The sequence below is a fragment of the Silurus meridionalis genome, chromosome 6 (genome assembly GCF_014805685.1).
Source record: "Silurus meridionalis isolate SWU-2019-XX chromosome 6, ASM1480568v1, whole genome shotgun sequence".
Lineage (NCBI taxonomy): Eukaryota > Metazoa > Chordata > Actinopteri > Siluriformes > Siluridae > Silurus > Silurus meridionalis.
The window spans coordinates 4942205-4964715 of NC_060889.1; the positions used below are offsets into that span (position 1 = coordinate 4942205).

Sequence of the window (22511 nt, forward strand, 5' to 3'; positions counted from 1 at the left end):
GTACAACTATGCAAATATAATATTTATTTCCGTGTTAAAAGTTAAAACGTTTTCTTATATAACAGCAGTATTTCAGCACTGGACAGCTTCTGGAGATTGACCCGCCCACCGTGTTGTTGAGCCCCACCCCAAAATGTATGATTGACAGAAACAGTGACTATACACTGGCCGTGAAAGCAGCGATGATGGAAGTGGGGGAATTTTTGTGCCTCCAGAATGCAGCCGAGCTTTCAGTGTGTCTCTGCGTGAAGAGAAGACAGGAGGACAAGAGCGACTTACCAGACCAACATGGTGCAGAAAAGCGTAAAAACACGTGAAGGAATTACATCTGGAGCAACCAAAACGGTGCAACAGGATGGCAGTGTAACCTGGGTGCGTGTGCGCGAGGATTAAAATGACCAAAATATAAATTTGACAAATACAAAGATCTCAGAATGGTTCTTGGAGTTCGTCTGAGGGTGAGGATAACCGAAGCGGTGTTTAGGATGCTCGCGCTGATTTAGGAGTGAGGCATGAGCGTGTTGCTGCTCTGGCTCCTCTTGCACGCGGGACTGGCACGCGCCACGCACGACGGCTACGTGGAGTGGTCCGACGGCGACGACGATGACGACGACGCTGCTGAAATCGGCGCGAGGCAGCACCGCGTTCATGGCACGGAGCGCGCGGCTCCGGCGGGGGCCGGGGCGGAGGAACTGCCGCGCGTGGTGGCCGCCTTCCTCCACACGGGCGACGCGTCCGCGCTCGCGCACGTGAACTGCTCGCGGCGCTACGAGCTCAGCGGCCTCGGCTCCGCTCCAGCCCCCGTCGCCTCTGCGCGCTCGGTTCGCGCTGCGTTAGACGCCGTGTCGCGCGCCGCCGACTTCCTGGACGCGCTGGAGCGCGAGGGGCCGCGTCACCAACACCATCACCAGCATCAGCAGGCTTGGTACCGCGCGCTGGTGCGCAGCATTCTGGACCGCGAGCCCCGGATCCACCGCGCCGCACTCACACTCCACACCGAGCAGCTGCACATTCAGGCCACGAGGGCGGACGGGAACGTGGAGCTGCGCGACCTCTCAGGTGAAAAGTCCGAGTGGAGCCGCCAGGTCCGGAAACAAGCCCGGATGGTAACGGAGGATCGGAGCTCCCAGAGCGCGCAAGGTCACGTGCACTGGTCTGCGCCTTTTCTGGAGTGTGAGCGTGGGGGCTTCATCCCGCACTGGCTGCTCACACTGTCGGTGAAAGTGTACAGTCCGAGTTCCTACACGGAGCCGGAGATCAGGTGAGATTACAGGGATTTCAGAAAAGTCTAAAATGATCTCAGGTGAGGTTTAAGTGATCCCAGATTGATATGAAAATAATCTCGGTTTAGTAGACCTTAGTATGACTAAAGTGATCTCAGGTGAGATTAAAGTGATTTTAGGTGAGATTAAAGTAATCTCAGGTGGGATTAAAGTGATCTCAGGTGAGATTAAAATGATTTTAGGTGAGACTAAAGTAATCTCAGGTGAGATTAAAGTGATTTTAGGTGAGATTAAAGTAATCTCAGGTGAGATTAAAGTGATCTCAGGTGAGATTGAAGTGATCCCAGGTGAGATTAAAGTGATCTCAGGTGAGATTAAAGTGATCTCAGGTGAGATTAAAGTAATCTCAGGTAAAATTAAAGTGATCTCAAGTGAGATTAAAGTGATTTTAGGTGAGATTAAAGTAATCTCAGGTGAGATTAAAGTGATTTTAGGTGAGATTAAAGTGATCTCAGGTGAGATTAAAGTGATTTTAGGTGAGATTAAAGTGATCTCAGGTGAGATTAAAGTGATTTTAGGTGAGATTAAAGTGATCTCAGGTGAGATTAAAGTGATTTTAGGTGAGATTAAAGTGATCTCAGGTGAGATTAAAGTGATCTCAAGTGAGATTAAAGTAATCACAGGTGAGATGAACATAATTTAGAGAGTTTTTAGGAGTTTTTTTAATGACAAACAGTAAATATGTGTTTTGTTACATGCAGCATGAATCGTGTTGTTGCTGTTTTTGTTGTTGATGATGATGATGATGATGATGATGATGATGTAACTGAATGGCTTTAATATTATAATTATAAATTGTGTGTGATAATTTGGTGTTAAATCGAACTGGTTTGGGTTCATCAAGCAAATCCACCCAATCTCTCTCTCTCTCTCTCTCTCTCTCTCTCTCTCTCTCTCTCTCTCTCTCTCCTCTCTCTCTCTCTCTCTCTCTCCCTCTCTCTCTCTCTCTCTCTCCCTCTCTCTCTCTCTCTCTCTCTCTCCTCTCTCTCTCTCTCTCTCTCTCTCTCTCTCTCCCTCTCTCTCTCTCTCCCTCTCTCTCTCTCTCTCTCTCTCTCTCTCTCTCTCTCTCTCTCTCTCTCTCTCTCTCTCTCTCTCTCTCTCTGTCTCTCTCTCTGTCTCTCTCTCTCTCTCTCTCTCTCTCTCTCTCTCTGTCTCTCTCTCTCTGTCTCTCTCTCTCTCTCTCTTGCATTGTTTTGCTGTCTGACTATAATAACAGCTGACAGTTCAGGTGATTGTTTATGTTCCTGGTTGACAGAAGGGTCATTGATGCACCTCGGGGGGAAACTCTCCCGATTCTTGAATGACAGAGCGAGTGAGAAAGAGAGAAAAGCAAATAGAGAAGAATGAAGAAAATGCATTCTGTGTCTAATCTAATACTCTTCAGTCGGAAATATCCAATCCTGCCAGAGGTCACACTTCATCTCTCTCTGGAGGTTGTGTTTTTGTCTCACAGCTCCAGGAATTCGACACTTCTCACACAAAACGTGGCAGGATCTCACGCATGGAGTAAAGCTGGAAAATATAAACGAATATATAAATAATTACCAATAACACTGCGATAACGAATGAACAGAGAGCTAGCTTCCTCAGCCGGTGGAAAGGGTGAAGCGTACTGATAGACACAGAAGCATAAAAACATAATAATAGATTGTAAATAGAGATTCCTTTTGATCTGTGTTCACGTGACACAAATATGCATTTACTTTGTTACAATTAACAGCCATATATCTCGAGCATAGCTGTGTTTACTGAGCTATTCTGCCCCCTAGTGGAAGACAATAGCTCTTATTTCTATAATCTTTGAATTTGATTCGATTATGTAATTCGAAATTGTTTAGATGTTTTTAAGGGTCTAGTCTTGAATCCGTGTGGACCCTGAACCGACTGGTGGAACCGTGAATCAGGACGTGTTCAAGTTATTTGTATTCCTAGCACGACGTGAAGCTACTTATTATTCCTGGTCCAGACGCGTATTCGTTGTCTGCGAAGCTGAGGAGTGTGTATCCTTCCAGACTCTTCTGTCTCCTCAATCTTCAGGCAAGGAGGTGACACAGAGGAACACAGTGTTCCAAAGAAAAGGGAAAAAAAGAACAAAAATGAAAATCACCAGAAAAGAAACGTGTTGCCTGCATTTGAAGCTGTGCAGTGAGGACAGCGTGAAAGCATCTTCTGTTCTTGTCCTGAGCGCTACAGCTTCCTCGTTAGATATAAGACAGAAAACCAAGCAGAACTCCACTTCATCCAGGGGGGCGCTTCATCCCCGAGCCAGGGTTGATCACAGACTGAGAATAAGGAGGAGGAGGAGAAGGAGGAAGACGAGGGCATGTTAGCTCTCCTACATACACCATAGCGATTCGGTTCTCTGTGTTCTCCACCTTCTCGTGTTTCACACCTCCCACACATCTCAGCCCTCGGGCAGCGTGGCAGTTAAAAATAAAGCTGTTTCAGGCAAAGGGAAGGAATCAGGAAGGCTTTACAAGCAGCACGCACAAAATACCAGGAAACAAGAACTTACACGATAATCATCATGAAGAAATTATGCTAAGTTGATTTCCAATTATTCTGATTCAGTCTGGTTCTGTACCAACGTTTTTGGATACTAGACCATAAACATATAGGTGCCTCCTGAACATCTCATTCCATATTTAGTCTCCATTTGCTCTTATAATAAGCTCCATTCTTCTAAAAAGATGTTCTACTAGATTTTGTGGAGATTTAGTGGGGATTCCTTCAGCTACAAGGGTGTTAGTAAAGTCAGGTACTGGTGTAGGTGAGTTCAGGAGGCCTGCGGTGTTCAACACAGCAGAAGATCTTCCACACACTTCCAACCCATGGAAAGCAGATCTTTATGGTGCTGGCTTTGTGCATTGTCATGCTGGAGCAGGTTTGGGTCTCCTAGTTCAAGCGAAGGGAAAATTTCATGCTCCTGCCTCCAAAGACATCCTACACAATCGTGTGCCTGCATGTTTGTGGAAACGCTTTGGACAAGAACCACATATGGATGAAAAAGCCAGGTGTCCCAATAGTTTTGGAACATGTAGAAATGAGACATCTGATAACATACTCTGTGTGTGTGTGTGTGTGTGTGTGTGTGTGTGTGTGTAGGGGCGTGATAAAGGTGGACATCAGCCTGCAGGATGTGGACATTGATCAGTGCTCCAGCACCGGCTGGTTCTCAGGGACTCACCGCTGCAATCTGACCACCATGGAGGTGAGTCGACTTTCACATGCTTCCCGTCTCAACAACCAACTTCGCTCTTGTTACTCTCAGACCATAAATCCAGCCATCTTTAAGGTGCATGGCGTGAAAAAATTGGACTTGACTGCAAAGTGAATGATTAGTTTGCTTAAAGCCTTCCGTGTAGACTGAATTGAGCACAGTGCCATCTAGTGGTTGAGAAAATATTACGCTATTTAACAGCTATATAAAGAAACCACAACATACAAACCGTATTGTCCATAATTCTAAAAATAGAGCTCTGACTCTGGAGACTCCTTCCATAAATATTTACCACAATCTTTTTTTTAAATCTGTTTACGCTGTTACTACAGAAACGATTCGATAACGAATCAAAACAAATGCACCTGTCAGAGCTGCTGCTGTTCTAGAGATTTAATCATCACCTTCTGTCCAATCACAATCCAGTACACCATACAACAGCTAGCAGAATACCATCAGACTAGTCCTCAACATTAGCAATATGGCTTAAAAAAATATAATATGTTGCCATAGTAACCACACAGTGGTTGTGTTGAAGTGCTGAAGGTTCACTTCATCATAAACCTTCAGGTTTCATCTGTTAACCGGTATGCAAATAAATCCTCTAACCATTCCCTTAAACCTTTTGTGTGTGTGTGTGTGTGTGTGTGTGTGTGTGAGAGAGAGACAGCAGCAGATCTTCCTCCAGGCTGTTCAGAAGCTCATTAGGTTTGTTTGGATTTCAGATGAGTTGAAATTCATTCTTGTTCTGCGTGAACGCGTCTCTGACAGCGCTAATTAGCTGCCACGCTGCGCCCGAGCCACCAAGGGGTTCGACTTGCTTGCGGATCTCAGCGTTTTAGTCGTCAGTCCGTAGGAAGTCGGCAGGAGGGAACACACATCGGTCTGCCATCGTTCACCAGATATGCAGGAGGAGCAGCAGGAATGAAAACACACCAGAGTTAAGATCACGGATCAGAGCTTTATCACGTGGAGGAACGAAGATAGCAGATTATTCAGTGTGTGTGTGTGTGTGTGTGTGTGTGTGTGTGTGTGTGTTTATTTTATAGTGTCATCACTTTGAACTTACATTCATTTAATCTTTGTTGTGAAGTCCTTCTGCTTGTCTGGAGCTTTTGTTCTGCTTCTGCCTCATTATTGGTTCGTTCTCCTGATGTTTGCACCTGTACTGTGTTTCCCTCTGTCTCCAGTCAGTCTGTTTCTTCGTCTCACACCTGTGATTGGTTCTGATAACGGCGACGGTGATGTTTTGGTGTTTTCTGTTTGTTGTTATCTCTCGCTATAGAAATCCGCTCTGATGTCCAGGCTGCTCGTAATAAATCACACTGAAAACGATGTCTGTCTTTCTTGTCTGTCTGCTCGTCCGTATGTCCCTCTAACCTTTTAGTCCATCTGTCTCTCCTGTCTAATCCATCTGTGTGCTATGTCCACTTCCCCACTCTGTCTGTCCATTTGTCTGTCTGTCTTTTCAGTACGCCTTCTTTTAATTTACTCATCTGTTTGTCTTTCTGTCCAGTCTGTCCCTCACATGTCTATCCTATTTATCTATGCTGCCTGTCTATCATGTCCGTCTGTCATTCTTTCTGTACTGTCTGTTCATGTGGCCTGTTCTGTCTGTCAGTCAGTCTGTTTGTCTATCTGCCTGCCTATCCTGTCTGTCTGTTGAACCTGTCTGTCTGCTGATGCTGTCTGTCTGTCTTTCCTGTCTGTCAGTCAGTGTGCAGTTAAAATAATCCAGACACACAGTTGCTGTTAGTGAGTGACTCTCTGAATCTCAGCGGTTTAATCTTTCTCTGCAGTTCATAATCATTTCCAGCGTTTATCGCTCAGCCTTAATATGTAGCAGCGATTGAAATTATAGGCACCCTCTTGCAGCTTTTACAGTAAACCCAAGATGTCATTATGCGATCATCAGGAGGTCCGGAGAGAAGCGATAATCGTATTTAATAAATGCAAGTGCGCTGCTGATAAAATGGAGGCTAATAAAAGTGACTTAAAGGCGTCAATAAACCGCACTGCAGCGCCACGGGGAGGAGTGTCAGCGTGCAAATTATCATCCAGCCCTAATCAGAGCCTTGGCCCTGTGTTAATTAAAATCTGCTCGAGTGGGCTCCGTGTGCTGAGGGATCTCGCTGGGTGGGAGGACAGGCCGTGCGTATGTGTGTGTGTGTGTGTGTGTGTGTGTGTGTGTGTGAGATGAAGATCTGCTATTTAAAGTAAAAGAGACCTACAATTTACAATCCCTGCATCCTCTACACTTTTAGCGTAAGCTGCTGGTTATCATTTCCACCTTCCCCCTGGAGAGCCGCAGTTAAAGAAAAAAAAGGATACATTTCGGCGTTAACGTGAGTCTCGAACGTAAACAGAGATTTACGCCCTACTCAGGTGAACACAATCCTCCTCAGACCCTGTTACTGAAACCTCTTAAAACCTCATGGGTCACGTGTCCTCATTCTCTCCTTATTTTTTCTTCTTCCATTCATGGGTACCAAATTCTGGATTCTGATTGGTCAATAGGAGTCGATTAGATTTTTTTGTAAAATCGCAGGTCCACAGAAAAGCACTGTAACAGCTACAGCAGAGCAACAGCAAAACCATGAGCTTATTCCTCTCATTTCCTCACAGTCTCTCTCTCTCTCTCTCTCTCTCTCTCTCTATCTCTGTCCTCAGTGTAAGCCGATTCCTGGCCATGGCTTTGTGCTGGACAAGTACAAGTGTCAGTGCAGGAGGGGGTTTTACCAGCACAGCCGAATGGCCCTCAACGGCTTCTCCAGTGAGTATCATGTCCTTTGCATGATATCAGGAGACCCAAACCTGTTCCAGAATGACCTTAATGTAGATCTGCTTTATATGGGTTAAAAGTATATGGAAAGTCTCCTGCTATAAACCCCATTGAATGATGAACGTGAACGCACCTCACCTACATCAGTACTTGACTTTACTATCACCCAGACACTCCAATGTTGTGAATTGTTATCCGACAATCATCAAGTTGCCGAACGGTTTCGACATTTTCAGGGGTTGTGCTCGTTGACGGTCTTCCTGATCTCTCGTTGTCTTCCAGTGATGTCCTTCCATTCTTAAATACACCTTGAACGACTTGTTGCAGCATCGCCGTATGTCAAACGTATGTCATGTCAAACATCTCTGTGGCAGATTTGCCCAGTTTCATGTAGAATTTCATGTTTGGTCTTTGTTCTAACTTGCTGTACATGATGGAATAGCGGACGAGGTCAAATTATCACCAGTCGCACAGATCTTGCAGACTGGCACACTGACTTATAAAGATCGGTGCTCCCTTGAACTGTGAGTGCAGCCATGTCTGTTGGCGTGTTACAAAAATAGTCTTGAAACGTTTTGATACCACCCTCATCCAGAGCGACGTACAACTGTGCAGTTGATGGTTAGGAGCCTTACACAAGGGCCCAGCAGTGGTGGTAGTGCTGGGATTTGAACTTGTGACCTTCCAAACCAGAGTCCAATGCTTTAAACACGGTAAAAAAACATGTCCACAGGTTAAATTTGAAGCTGAAAAAGCTCTCTTTTGGTCATGATATTAACACGTCCCTAACGATAGATAGAACACAGAGTGCAGTTTGGTGGATGATGTCTAGACTGTGATGGTGTTTAGGTTAGTGAACAGAGTGTACCTCAGGATGCGCCACTTTGCCTCCTTTTGACAAGTATGTACTTATCATCTCATCTTATCAGCTGGAAATGTCTCAGATCTTCATGACTCTGACTCGTCCTATTTCCCAAAAGGAGACAAGAATAGTGATAACAACAACGCAGTTTAAACATTGTATATAATTATATAGGAATAATGTCGATCCACATTTATAAAACAAAGGGTTGTCTAGTGTGTGTGTGTGTGTGTGTTGCATGTTTTTTAAAACACATACTTGTCTTCTGAGACAAAAAGACATCTTTTGTAATCAGCTTCTTGCAGAAGAACCACGGCGAAGCTGCCACACAGTAAATCCTAGTTGCTATGGGCAACATCCTGCTCACATTTCTCATCCTCTCACTCACCCCCCCAACACACACAGACACACACACACCTAAAAATAGGTGATGAGTCACTAATGACTCGATACTGCGAGTTTGTTTATTAATGAAGCCATAACATGCCTGTAAAAACGTCCAGGGATCGAGGTGAAACAGGATTTACAGCTTCGTCCGTCTGTAACTTATAGCCAAGGTGTAAAAAGTGAAAAGGGAAAGTGCTTTGGGACACGTCTCCATCAGGCCGAGCATGGGATCGATATGTGCTTTCTGAACATCCCATTCCACATTTGGTCCCTATTTGCTGTTATAATAAGTTCCACTATTCTGGGAAGATGTTCCACTAGATTTCAGCCACAAAAGGTGTTGAAGAGCTCTATAGCAGGGGATCTTCCACTCCAACCCATGTACAGCAAATCTTCATGGAGCTGGCGTTGTGCACAAATGTAATGCTGGAACACGTGTGGGGACAAACCACATATGGTGCTGCCAATCCATTCTGATGATGCAGCTAGTATGACTTCCAACACGTACATTAAACAAATCACGCTGATGTACATTGCGTTTAACCAGCTAACTGTAGACGTTGTAGAAGTTACTAGACAGGACACGCCTACAATCGATAATTGGGCCTTTAGTGATATGTAACATGGTTATAAACACTTAATTGACGGGGTCCCCAAACTATGGCACATTTGGAACAATGACAGAGACATATTTAAAACATTTATTTGTAAATATGTTTTTCTTATATCATATCTGTATTTGATAAAGTTTGGCTATCAAACGAAAATGGCCTGCTAGTTATTTATAGAGGTCGAGGCACCAATCTGATCGCCTCCCGGTCTGCTGTCATTACGAGAGCGACCTCTAGAGGCTGATGCCAGGTGCAGTTTGTTTTTACATGCGAGACTGCGAGATGCACGGAGAGCGCTGTATTATATTTATTATGTATAATTTATTAATTCTAAAATGATATTGATTATTGAATATATTCATATTTATTTCATTTAGCACATTACCATGATTCAGTAATTGTTTTTTTTTTAAATAAAATTTACTACTATTTTAATTGGAGTGTAAAAAAAAAAAAAAAAAAAAAAAAAAGAAAAAAATGTATATATATATCAGTTGCTTAATAGATTATAGCAAATACGATCCAACCTTACTATCGGTAACAGTAAAATCCACTAAGGGCCGACTTCTAGTTTTTAACGTAACTTAATTATTTGTTAAATTTCACTCACAAACCATTTGCATAAGTAAGTAAATGTTTTGATTTCAATAGCAATGAATATAAAAAAATATCATTATGATAGTAATAATGCTCTTTTAATAGGTGATATCTCTTTAAAAGGCGACGCTTATTTGTCTGTACTCTACAGAACAAAATAATAAACTAATCTAGAATTAGGAGGCAAAATCAATACAATTAAAATCATAAAATCTCCACAATAATACTGGCAGTCGTCATTTTCTGTTTCAGGCCGACCGGCCCCTCATTAAAGAAAGTTATGTTTTAATTAAATGCTGTGGCCCTCACAGAAAAGATTTGGTGATATACCTATAAGGACTCTAAGCGGAATCCAAGTGTCTATTAATATGCTTTTAATTTACAAACCAATAAAAATCGATAAATCAACGCCACCACCTTGTGCATCATCTACATAAGCATTCATACACGTGTGATGAGACTGTAGTGCCGAATCCGATCTGTTTGTGGTGTGTCAGAATCGGAGCAGGATCATTACGTTGGGGCTGAACCATCAGACGTACCGGCTCACTGTCTGCCGTGTCAAAACGGCTGCGTGTTGTGTCGAGACGATACACCGTGTCTGGCGCAGGAGGACGGCATCCTCCGTCTCACCGTCGTCTCCCTCCAGACCCTGTGTGTGCTCCTGGATTTCGTCTGCATGTCCCTCGTGTACCGCTTCCGGCGCAACAAGGTACACGGTTCACGCGCAATGAGATGCATTGAGACGTCATAACGTCAATGAAGTATATATGTAGTGATTATGTAGTCTGGTGACACTTCAAAACATCCTAATAAGAACTGAAAAAGCTTTAAATATATCCTCTTTTATTTTACTTTTCAGAGAATCAAAGCATCTGGTTTTATTCTTCTGGAGGCCATCCTGTCAGGAGCCATTCTCCTCTACCTTCCTGTAAGTCCACAATATCTACTGAACATACGAGATGTGTTTATGTGGAATTAGGAACTTAAAGAAGAAGGGTGTAATCAAATTAAGCTCACATCGCGACCTGGGCTCAGGGTACTTAACATCTTTAGTTGAGTTTTTTTGACAATGTAATTATTCATAGCTAGTTTTTTTTTTTAGTTTGAAACCGTAGCTTGTACTCATGTAATTATTTGTAGCTACAATTTAGGGAATGGGATTATTGGTAGCTATGCTTTGTGTGACATCATATGTACAATCGCTACGTTTTGTGCCATTGTAATCACATGTATCCACATTTTGGGACAATGATTCACAAGCTGTCATTGTACATTGTTTTTTTGAGAATGTAAACATTCATAGCTACATTTCTTTCTAGATTGTAATTAATCGTAGCAAATTTTTATTTTGATATTGTAATTATTGGTAGCTACATTTTTGGGAATGTAATCATTTGTAGTTAAGGTTTTTTGGCATTGTAATTATACATACATATTCATCAATTCATAGATTTTGAAAATGCATTCGGTGATATAGCTTCAATTTGTAATCATTTGTATCAAAGTCAAGATGTTATTACATTCATTTGCAATCATTGCCATTATAGTGATAATGAAATTATTTGTGACTATAAAATACATAGTTTATGGCTTTGGAATGTTAACTAATGGCTGCAACATATTAATTTATGGCCACACCTTTTATAAAAAAAAACACCATGTCACCTTAGCACCTTCGTTTAGTCACATCATCTGTGTGTGTTTTTGCCTGTAGCTTGGAAGTGTAGCGTTTGAGCCTGTTTTTTCTCGCAGGTTATATAACAAAGTCCTTTTTCCTCTCCTCAGTCGTTCAAATGCATCACAGCCTCCTGCTCTTCTCTCTCCGTGAAGGAGCATTAACCCTCTCCATCTGTCCCATCCAACACAGAGACACAAAGACAGAACAGTCCTGCTTTACACATTCACTGATTCATTCCTGGATTTTTCTCTGGGATAAAAAAGGAGCAGTTTAATTTGATCACAAATACACGCTAACATTAAATCTCGTTTTTTTTTCCTGATAACATTAGCACCTTAGCTAGCTAGCTATATAGTTAGATAATTGATGCAATGTTATCATTTGCATGTCATCTCTAAAATACACTCAGCGTATGTATGAGAGATTTTCATGAAGCTCCTGAACTCCGCTGTGGATTTTCCACATTAATTTTTAAGTCTTCCATCAGGCTGTAATGCAACGAGTTTAAAAATAAATGCGCTGAATAATTAACCTGGTGAGAGGGAAAAAGGCCACGTCCTCTCCTCTGATCTGACCAAACAAAACACAAAAAGTTTAACAGCCGTTTCTCAGGAGGCTTCATCCTCAGCAAGTTGCAAAACTTCACAGTGAGAGGTGAACGAGTCATCGCTGGAAAATTAGCAACCGGTGCAAAACTTATGCTAACACGCCCCAGTCACATTCTGTTTCGAGCCTAACTAGCATGATATATATTAGCATATTACTAGTGCTGAGGATGAAGCCACCAGGAAGGAGGAAAAGAGGAAGAGCAAGGAGGAGGTTTATGGATGTGGTGAGGGAAGACATGCAGGTAGTTGGTTTGAAAGAGGCAGATGTAGAGGACAGGGGGGGGTGGAGACGGATGATCCACTGTGGAGACCCCTAATAGGAGCAGCCGAAAGAAGAAGACTAGTGCAGATGATTAGATCAGCTAGGGTATATTTTAACTAGCTAATATTTCAACATATATTCCTTTATTTGGTGCACATTCTTAGATACAAATATACTCACATAATATGGCTAAAAGATTTGGTGGGTACCTGACCATAAGATTGGTATATATATTTTTGAACATCCCATTTCACATTTACTCCCCATTTCTTATATATAATGATAAGTTATAATAACTTCTGGGAAAATGTTCCATTGGATTTTGTGGAGATTCAATCAGATAGAAGGATATGTGTATTTAAAGTCAGGTACTGATGGCGGTGAGAAGGTGAGGAGGCCTGGGGTGAAATGAGTGTTCACATTCATTATGTTCAATAGAGCTGGAGTTCTATAGCAGGAGATCATCCACATCATCCAACCCATGGAAAGCAGATCTTCTTGAAGCCTGCTTTGTGCACAGGGTCATTGTCATGCTGGAACAGGTTTGGGTCTCCTAGTTCAAGTGAAGGGAAAATTTCATATACATCCGATACAATTGTGCGCCTTTAAATTTGACAGAACAACAAGAACAACAACATTTAACAAGAACAAAATATGGCTGGAAAACTCCGGCTTTTTGTCCATGTAGATAACTAGCTCTGTATTTTTCATCTTGTGTCATTAAAAAGTTATTTTGTTTATAAGTTGTTGTCCACGGTTTGGTGTAGAAATGAAAGCAGGTGTTTTGTATCATTAGAAGCGAATGAGTTCCTCACGTCATTAACATTCGCGAGTGTGAGTGTAATGTGAGTGGAAATGTTCTGGGATAATTGCCTTTGTGTTTTTGTCAGAAGTGTGAGGCGGTGTGATTGCTCTGAACATAGCATCCTGCAGGCTGCACAGTCACACAGCAGGGTGCACATTACACAGATGTTTCTGCTGCACAGAACCAGTAACTTAAGCCTTACCAGGATAGTCTTTTCTCTGTATTAGCCATCATTCTTACCTAGAGTTTACAAGGCAGCTGGAATTGGAACTTTAACATTATCCTGATCCTTATGTATTAACTGAATTATTCCCACCCAGGTGATAATACTTTACCTCCACCCAACCGTGCTGCAGTGCATCCTCCTGAGATGGGTTCGCCTCCTGGGCTTCGCTACGGTCTACGGAACGGTGATCCTCAAACTCTTCCGGTACGTGATGTTTACAGTTGTCTTGATATTAACAGTTTCTAGAATGGCTCTGTGGGTGCAAGTGTGAGTGTGAGAGGGTATCAGGGTCGTGTTCTGCCACCTGGTGGCAAGTTGATATGGTTTGAGTAAAACCACAGCATGTTAGAATTACTTCACTTGGTCCAATTCTGGTCTCCGTGGACCACCATGTTCCACCTGTATATACCCAGGGTGCTGAAGGTGTTCCTGTCGCGTACGGCCCAGCGCATCCCATACATGACCAGCTGCCGCGTTCTGCGCTTGCTGTGTGCCATATTGCTGATAGTACTCTGGTTCCTGGTGGCCTGGACTTTGGCCGTGTGCCAGAGCCGTGATTCCTATCATGGCATGATCGAGGAGGGAGTGACGCTAGAAGGTCTGCAGTTCAGCATGTGCAAGCTCAACCGCTGGGACTACATGATGGCTGTGGGTGGGTTCCTCTCTTCTATATGCTCTTTGTTTAAAAGTATGTATGTTTTGAGCAAGTTTTCTGAGCAAGAACTTCTGAATTTGCTAATTGCTTCAGAGCTTTTATATAGTGTTTATCCTACCACTGTCGCCATAGTTCGGTGATTCGTGCAATTAGTTCTCATTTATTGTTTATTTCTTCTTGTTCTGTCAAATAGCCCTTTGGCTAAATGTAAAATTAAGGTTGGAAGGAAATACCAGATTCTTGGTGCTTCTGCTGAAAGAGTTAGCTTGCAAGTCTAATCTACTAACACATGAATTAGTGTGTTATATAAATTTGAATAGATTCGAATGAGAACATCAGTAGCACTTACAAGATGAACTACAATAACTAAAGGACACGAGAGACAGTCAGTGCGGTTGTGAATAGAGGGTAAGCGACAGGTACAAAAGGCTGTAATACACCAGATTTTGATTTAAACACAAACGCTGTTTGGTTCAATTCTGCCGTGTTCCGTCTCCCGGGTGTGAAAGTGAAAGGAGAAAAAAATTCCTGAAGAAATGTCGAAACTCTCAGGGCTTACAGATTCAGAGCTGACAGCTAAGGTGTGGGTTTTATAATCTAATCCTTCTGGGCTAGAGGGAGGGAGCCAGCGAGGCATGTAAGATGTAGAATGTCAGGAGATGAAGCGCTGTATCTCCTGATGGAAGCACAGCTGCAAATCAGCGTGAAGAACTGGCAAATTAAACATGCGGTCCTCTCAAATAGGTCCAGCGCTAGAGGAAGGAAAAAATAATAAGAATGTTTAACTGATACAGCACAGTTTCTGGTCAGGGTATGAAAACAAGCCTTCTTGGACGGAATCCAGAGTTCAGAAATGTGACCATGTCCTGCTTTATGTTTTCTCTCTGCCTCTCTGTAGCTGAACTTCTCTTCCTGCTGTGGGGGGTCTACCTGTGCTACGCCGTCCGCAGTGTACCCTCCACCTTTCACGAACCACGCTACATGGCAGTCGCCATCTATAACGAGCTCCTGATCTCGGCCGTATTTCATGTCATTAGGTGAGTTTCGTTAAAAAACCAAACGCAAACGATCATAATACTTTATAAAGAGGAATGGGGTGAGTTAGAATTAGATTCCTGCTCATATCTACTTGCACAAGAAATTAGAATCCGCCTCACAAAAACGCTAGAAAGTTAATCCTTTAATCATTTGTTAAAAAACCCAACCATTGCAAGTAGTTTTGTAGTTACCTTGTAGTTACAAGTTAAATCAACGAATTAACACCCTGTGGTTTTCGATATTATTTCATTACAGCCCACTTTAAGTGGCTTAGCTGTGACTGAACTTACCACACCAGTGCTTAGCTACTTCAAGAAGTTCCAACAGCAACGTGGGCCTTAATATCTGAAATCAAATGAGAACATTGTGTTTGTTATTCCCACATTAGCAGAACTTTGCCACAAGTAGATCTGCAGAATAAGTTCAATCAGCTATATCATGAGTGTTAGTATAGATAACAGAGTTGAAATATCGCTCCTCCAGACAGCTTGTGCATCAATCTGCCAAGCCTTAAAATAAACCCGTGGTCTCTGGGTTACTGATCAGGAGGTCAGAGGTTCAACCCTGGTATCCCAAGCTGCCACTCTTTGGTCTTTAACCTTCAGTGCTCTGGGGTACTGCATCATAGCTGACCCTGCACCCTGATCCCAGCTTCCTACATCAGAGGGATATGTGAAGAATAACAATTTCCCTGTGGATCAATAAAGTATCGTAGAAAAAGCCATAATTGATGTTTCAGTGTTCGTTATTCCTACATTAGCAAAACTTTGCCACAAGTAGATCTGCAGAAGATGAAGGGAAGTTCAATCAGCTATATCACAAGCGCTAGTATAGATAACAGAGTTGAAATCATGCTCCGCCAGACAGCTTGTGCATCAATCTGCCAAGTCTTAAAATAAACCCGTGGTCTCACTGTAAATCTGAAACTTACAGTTTTGATTAAATATAGTGCCTGTTCAGCTTCTGCTGTCAAGAGAAAAGCTTTTAAACTAATCTCAAAGGACACACGCTTTTCCCTTGACAGTCTCTCTGGTGTAATAAGCAGCCTTTCCTTACGAGAAGCAGACAAATAAGGTCCTAGCTGTGTTCTTCAAAGACACGTGGACCAAGAACAATTGCTTCTCGTGGTGTGAATTGTTTCTTGGCAGCCTTTCGCAGCATGACTGCAGGCCCTGCTGGTGCTCGGTGATAAGCTTAGTGTTTGTCGTCTTTTAGCTTAAAAACAGCCTCTAAATGACTAATGCGCTAATGAGGCAGAATCTCATTATTCGGGTCCGCAGAAGACAAGCAGCCTCCTCCATGGCACCTCGGCCAGCATTTTGATCCCTGCTCAGCCAAGATGCTTAAAGAGCCACCATTTACTAGTACCTATTGTCTTCATTAATGAGATGTTCATAAACATAACATTATGCTAGTCGTTTCAGTTTAGCGGATGCCTTTATGGTAAGCAGAGTAAGCTCCATGGGCCAAAAGATTAACCTTGTTCATTTCCAGTCTGAATCCAACACTGATACTTCCGTGGACCAGAATTGGAGTATAATGGCTCTGAAGAGTTGTGGATATTTTGTCACGTCTCACAATTTGGAATCTTTGGATTTTTCTAGCTAATTCAATCTTGGCCAATGCCAACTTCAAGCCAAATCTTTCCACTTACCAGAAATCCAACTGACAGATACTAACTGGAGATTATGCTATAATGTGCTTCCTCCAAAATTCACAAAGCAAGCCAACTTTATCACACATTTCAAACTGTGTGGTATAACACACATTGCTCTCTCCCAAACACTGATTGCTGTAGCATTTAACTTACCTCTAATCCACATGGCCAACAAAACAGCCAGGAGAAGCCTGTGAAGCAAGCCTGCGAGGAAGTGTGGGAGTGAGAAAGTGGTGGAAGTTCAGAGGTTAAGGTTTTGGGTTACTGATCAGAAGGTCAGGGGTTCAAGCACTGGTATCGCCAAGCGGCCACACTTTGGTCCTTAACCCTCAGTGCTCTGGGGGTACTGCATCATAGCTGACTCTGATCCCAGCTTCTAACATCAGGGGGATATGTGAAGAATAACAATTTCCCTGTGGATTAATTAAGTATTGCAAAAAAAAAGCCAAAATTGATGTTTCAGTGGACCCCAATCCCTTAGCATAAGTGTAGAATTATTCAAAATAGTAGATGAGACAAAAGAGGCTCACCAATATCTGGATACATTTGACAATTCGGATGGATTCTTCACCTGCTGGTATTAAGGCGATGGCAGGGGTCCTTTAGAATCAGGGACAAAAAGACACATGCAAACACCTTCTCTAATCCATCAGTCTTTCTTTACAGGTTTACTCTGGCTCCTGGACTCCACCCTGACTGGATGCTGATATTATGTTTTGTTCATACGCATTTGACGGTGACGGTGACTATGGGTTTACTGCTCATCCCGAAGGTGCCACATTTTCCCCAGTGATATTTACAATTTCTGTACTGATTATTTTAGGTTTAAACTAAACCTTGCTTCTTTTTCGGCAGTTTGTGTTTACCGGCACTCACAGGCAGGACGACATCTCCACTGATGTCTACGAGGAGGAACTGGACATGGGCCGATCTGGCTCTTACCTGAACAGCAGCATCACTTCGGCCTGGAGTGAGCACAGTTTGGACCCTGAGGATATACGAGTGAGTTTCCTTTAATCTTTGTGGTTCATTTAATAGATTGCAACGCTGTATTTACAAGAAACCTTAGACTTTAATTGTCCAAGCGTGATAGTGATTTCCGATACTATCGTCGTTTGCCTCAAGCCTACTCAACTATATGCAAAATTTTATTGGACAACTAAAACTTGTTTCTGTTTGATACAGACCTCAAACTATAATCTTGTAACAGGCTATTGATTGCCAGGTTTGTTTCCTGCCTAGGAGGAGCTAAAGAAGCTCTACGGCCAGCTAGAGGTCTATAAGCGAAAGAAGATGATGGCAAATAACCCTCATCTCCAGAAAAAACGCAACTCTAAAAAAGGCATCGGACGGTCTCTTATGCGGCGCATCACAGAAATACCTGAGACGGTGAGCCGACAGTACAGTCGGGAAGACAAAGATGGAAGCGAACACGGCAGCAATCGCAGCACCCTACGTAGAAACCCATTTGAATCTTCCCATGGTGGAAAATCCAGAGAGGACTCTCTAAAGAACAAGGTGCTCTCCTTGAAAAGGTCCCATAGTTACGACCACACGCATGACCAAGCAGGGAATGGTGTCCCGGCTGATAAAATGGACAATTCTACAACCGAGTTGTCTCTGCTGGGCAACTTAATGGGGAAAAGGTCGGCAAAAAAAAATCCAGAGGCACCAAAGATGGAACCTGCAGAATCCACAGAGTCTGTGCCGCTAGTGTGTAAGTCCATCAGTGCACACAATCTTGCAGCAGACAAAAAGCCTATGCATCTCCGGTCTTCAATGATACAGAAGTCTCTAAGCGTCATAGCCAGTGCCAGAGAGAGAACCCTGGGTCTTGCAGGGAAGACCCATAGTGTTGAGGATGCAAGTAAGAAAGGCCTCAAGACCAGAGACACCAGGATGCTTTCAGAAGTCGATGAATCTCCTGAATGCTTCCCAAAGATGATCATCAGCCAATCTGTTGAGTACACCAAGACTCCAAGCAAAATGGGCATCATGAAGCAACAAGTGAGTGGAAGTCAACCATCAATCTGCTCTGAACCAGGGAGAGGCAAGGACCTTTATGACCTTTCAGAGGTTTGCCCATGGGAAATGGAAGATTTGCCCACTCTGTCAGAGGGCAAAATTCAAAAGCATGTATCCATTGCCCCAAGTGAAACTAACACGTTTCATGAAAGCAGCTTTAAAAGTGGAAAGTCTCTACACAAACAAAGGATGGTGCTTCCATCTCCATTACACCGCCGTCGCTCCAAAGACAAGAGTTTCAGTAGAGAGGAATTTGGTGACATGAAACCTAAAGCATCACTCAACCTGACTTCCTACAAAGTAGAGGTCTGCCCTTGGGAATTTGAAGATCCGTCTTCCAAAGGAGTCGAGACCCTTGACAGGAACACCCGCAAGAAAAGCGTCACTCCGACAGATGGCAATCCCAGGATCATCCTCTCAGACATCTCCAAATCCACTGGAAGCCTTCTGCAGCCTCCAGCCCTCATGGTGGACATTTGTCCATGGGACTATGACCAACCACCATCTCCAAACCAGGACAAGACCACAAGCCCTACACATCATTCCAAGAGAAGGGACTCTAACTCAAAAAGGAAAGGTTCATGCTCATCAAAAGGGAAGGGGAAGGATAAAGAGGACGACAGCCAAAGATCCAAAAGCAGGGAGAGGCGAAGCTCTTCTAGTAAATTTTCTGAGAAGCGCCGCGTCAGCCAGACATCCGAAAGCGGCCAGGTTACCATAGCAGCATCTGGTAGAAGGAGAAGCTCGACTAAAGAGGCTGGAATGACTGAGTGTAAATACGCTGAAGTGCGCCCTTGGGAAGCAGAGTGTATGACAGGTGTCAATACAAAAGATGAGGACATCCACACAACATCTCACACAACTGTGCCAGCTGTTGTGAAACTCAACGTAGCTGAGGTTTGCCCGTGGGATTTCGATGACAAGACGTTAGGGAACCATGCGTGAAACGTGTACACCCTTATCAACGGATGTTACTCTTTTTAGAGTGCATTCCTGAGATTAAGGATGGTGACGTGAGATTTGCCTTATGTTCACTTTTCTCATTACAGTTTTCAAAGCCCTGCATCACTGTATCTACTCCCTTAACCATGAAGATGAACTCCTTAAGATTAATTCTTACTAACTTACTGCCATTTTTTAATGGGAACCAGCAAAGTGATGGAACCTCCTTTTTCCCCTATTCCAACATAATAGTTTTGAACCCATTTTCACGAATTGAGATGTTTAGTCGGTTTGAACGGAACCCTGGCGTTTTCTCATTTTCTCTCATTCTGCGATTGCAGAGGAGGTCGATCTCAGTATCTATTAAAATGAACGTTTTTTTGACATGGATCCCCTAACCATATTTCTGGCCAATAAAGGAAAGAGTTTTATAAGGACCTTATGTTTTATTCCCCTTACCACATACACTTCAGCTAATGTTAACGTAAAGTCTATGTGTGAAAGCCGTTGAAGGAAATGTGAGAAAAACAAAAGCACAAATTCCGTGGTGAAGTTTTGCAGTACTTCACCAAACAACCCACCATATCACGAGTCAGGGCAAGGCAAAAGTTTTAGCATGTCAGTACACAACATACTCGTGTGCTTGAACCGGTTTGGGTCTCCAAGTTACAATAAACAAAGACGTCCTGTACATTTGTGTGCCTCCAAATTTGTAGGAACAGTTTGGAATAGAACTACATACGGCTGGAAAAGTCAGGTGTCCCAGCACTTTGGTCATATAACGAATGGTGTATTGAATAAACAGCCATTTTTATGTGAAGAATATTTAATGTCTTTAGCATCAGCTTAATATCACATACATCGTCCTACTGTTCATCAAAAAGTCTAATATCTCTTCAACAAGAGCTCAACTTTTTTTTTTCGAGAGAGGATTGCATGGATCAGTGGCTTTGTTGCGTTATTGTTGATATCCTTTCGCCTTTACTCCCACCTGAACACTGTAGTGTTGTGATTTTGCATCAGTATTATCCTTTGTAAAAAAAACCCAAAACCCAGTCCCTCGAATCGGATATCTCTCTCTGCTGTATTCTATCAAACAGTGTTCCAGTGCTTTCTGCATGAACGTGAATAAACACAGTCCCTGGTTTTTTTATTTTATTTATTGTTCGGGTCTTAATAAACATCCAAGTGGAAAAGATGCTCACCCACTCCTCCACCCCTCCACCAGTGAGCTGCAACGTCCAGTCCGGGATGTTTGGTTCATATCGTACGTTTCTATATCGTGCTCGTCCTTAATGGCATGTACAGACAATACCTCCAGCCTGCAATAAACATTTCCTGTTCAGATTTTAATTGTGTGTCTGTCACTCTGTTTCCAGAGACAATATGTTTGATGCTACGTCTCTTATACTTATGCAAATTCTACATCACGTGTACGTTACAGTATAGTGAAATTCTTTCTTCGCGTATCCCTGCGATGTTAGGAAGCTGGGGTCAAAACACACGGTCAGCCATGATACTGTGCTCCTGGAAGACGGGTTAAGGGCCTTGCTCAAGGGCCCCAAGAGTGGCAGCTTGGCGATACAGAGGCTCAAACCCCCAACTTTCTGATCAGTAACCCAGAGCATTAACCACTGAGCTACCACTTCCCCACTGCTTAAAATAAATAAACATACCATACAGACAGACAGACAGACAGACAGACAGATAGATAGATAGATAGTCATTGCATAGTACAGGTACACAGCAACGGAATGCAGTTAAGCATCTACCATAATATATAAATAAATATAAGATACAGCATGTAATCAACGACATGTCAGAGTTGTGCATCATCAGGTACCTCTATATTTCTCATATCAAAAAACTATATAGCGTTCAATCACCCAGCTGCTGTTTCCAAGCATTGAATAGACGTGCGGAACAGCGACACCATGTGGCCAAACAGAGAGGTACACAGTGGAAGCACAGAGGAATAAACTAGTCACATGCTCTAATCGGTCACTTATTGTGTAGAAATATTATTAATCTAATATAATTATTATTTATATTATTATTACAAAAAAACTTACCAAAAATAAAAGTCTAACACCACAACCCTAACTACACTTTCCTCATGCTTTGTCATAATTAGCAAGTGTGATTATTAGCTAACGGCAATTGATGCCAGTCTGTAAAGTGTTTTAAAGAAAAATTAAACCCTCCATTTAATTAATATGTATTTTTAATTATTATTTTTTACATTTCAAACTGAATTTAAATCTTCATATTTTAATGTAGGCCCCAGTGGCCTCAACCAGTTTCCTCATTCCGTCCCTTCAAGTCCTCCATTGAGCGAGGCTTTGTCCTCTACACTTCCTCCTTTTTTTCCCTGTGCGGCTCAGCAATCACACGGGGTGAGATCTGGACTTCTTGGAGGCCATTCATGAGGTCGGCATCGTCCCAGCCAACATCCTGGAAAACGCTGGTCTAACCATGTACGCAAAATGTGGTGGTGCACCATCCTGCATGAAAATAAGGTCACCAAGATTTACAGCCAGTAAACATCACCGAGTTACATTTCACCCTGTAAAAGTTTATCCATCTTCATTAAAAGTGCATGTTTCCACTGAAACCTTCTGTCAACATCTCAGCTGTTTTTTTACGATGTTTGACTTTTGCCAGATTTACAGCATAAAGCGACATTTTTCAGGAAAATTTGAAACTTTGTAATAAGTTCTCACACACACACACACACACACACACACACACAAGCATATGCAACAGTACAAGAAGTGTGTGCAATTTGCATTAGTGCAATTGTAAAATGACTTATTTTAACACGTCAGTCATTTTATTTGTAAAAGTAGAAGAGTAAAATTTCATTAAAC

The 22511-nt window shown here is 42.7% G+C and overlaps 1 protein-coding gene across 1 annotated transcript; it reads left to right on the forward strand.

Moving 5' to 3' along the window:
• Positions 1-164: 164 nt before the first annotated feature.
• On the forward strand, positions 165-20994 carry gpr158b (G protein-coupled receptor 158b). The gene is made up of 11 exons (XM_046852280.1): positions 165-1261; positions 4389-4494; positions 7174-7276; positions 10240-10454; positions 10605-10673; positions 13419-13528; positions 13738-13976; positions 14878-15016; positions 17341-17446; positions 17530-17676; positions 17917-20994. The coding sequence occupies exons 1-11, from the start codon at positions 513-515 to the stop codon at positions 19642-19644; spliced, it is 3711 nt and encodes a 1236-aa protein (XP_046708236.1). The 5' UTR covers positions 165-512; the 3' UTR covers positions 19645-20994.
• The last annotated feature ends 1517 nt before the right edge of the window (positions 20995-22511 follow it).

What these genes read in the sequence shown, in the direction of transcription:
- gpr158b (XM_046852280.1), top strand. Translation starts at nt 513, where the DNA reads ATGAGCGTGTTGCTGCTCTGGCTCCTCTTGCACGCGGGACTGGCACGC. An exon ending in GTGATCCTCAAACTCTTCCG is followed by an intron (nt 13,529 to 13,737) that starts GTACGTGATGTT and finishes GTATATACCCAG; the next exon opens with GGTGCTGAAGGTGTTCCTGT. An exon ending in GTTTACTGCTCATCCCGAAG is followed by an intron (nt 17,447 to 17,529) that starts GTGCCACATTTT and finishes CTTTTTCGGCAG; the next exon opens with TTTGTGTTTACCGGCACTCA.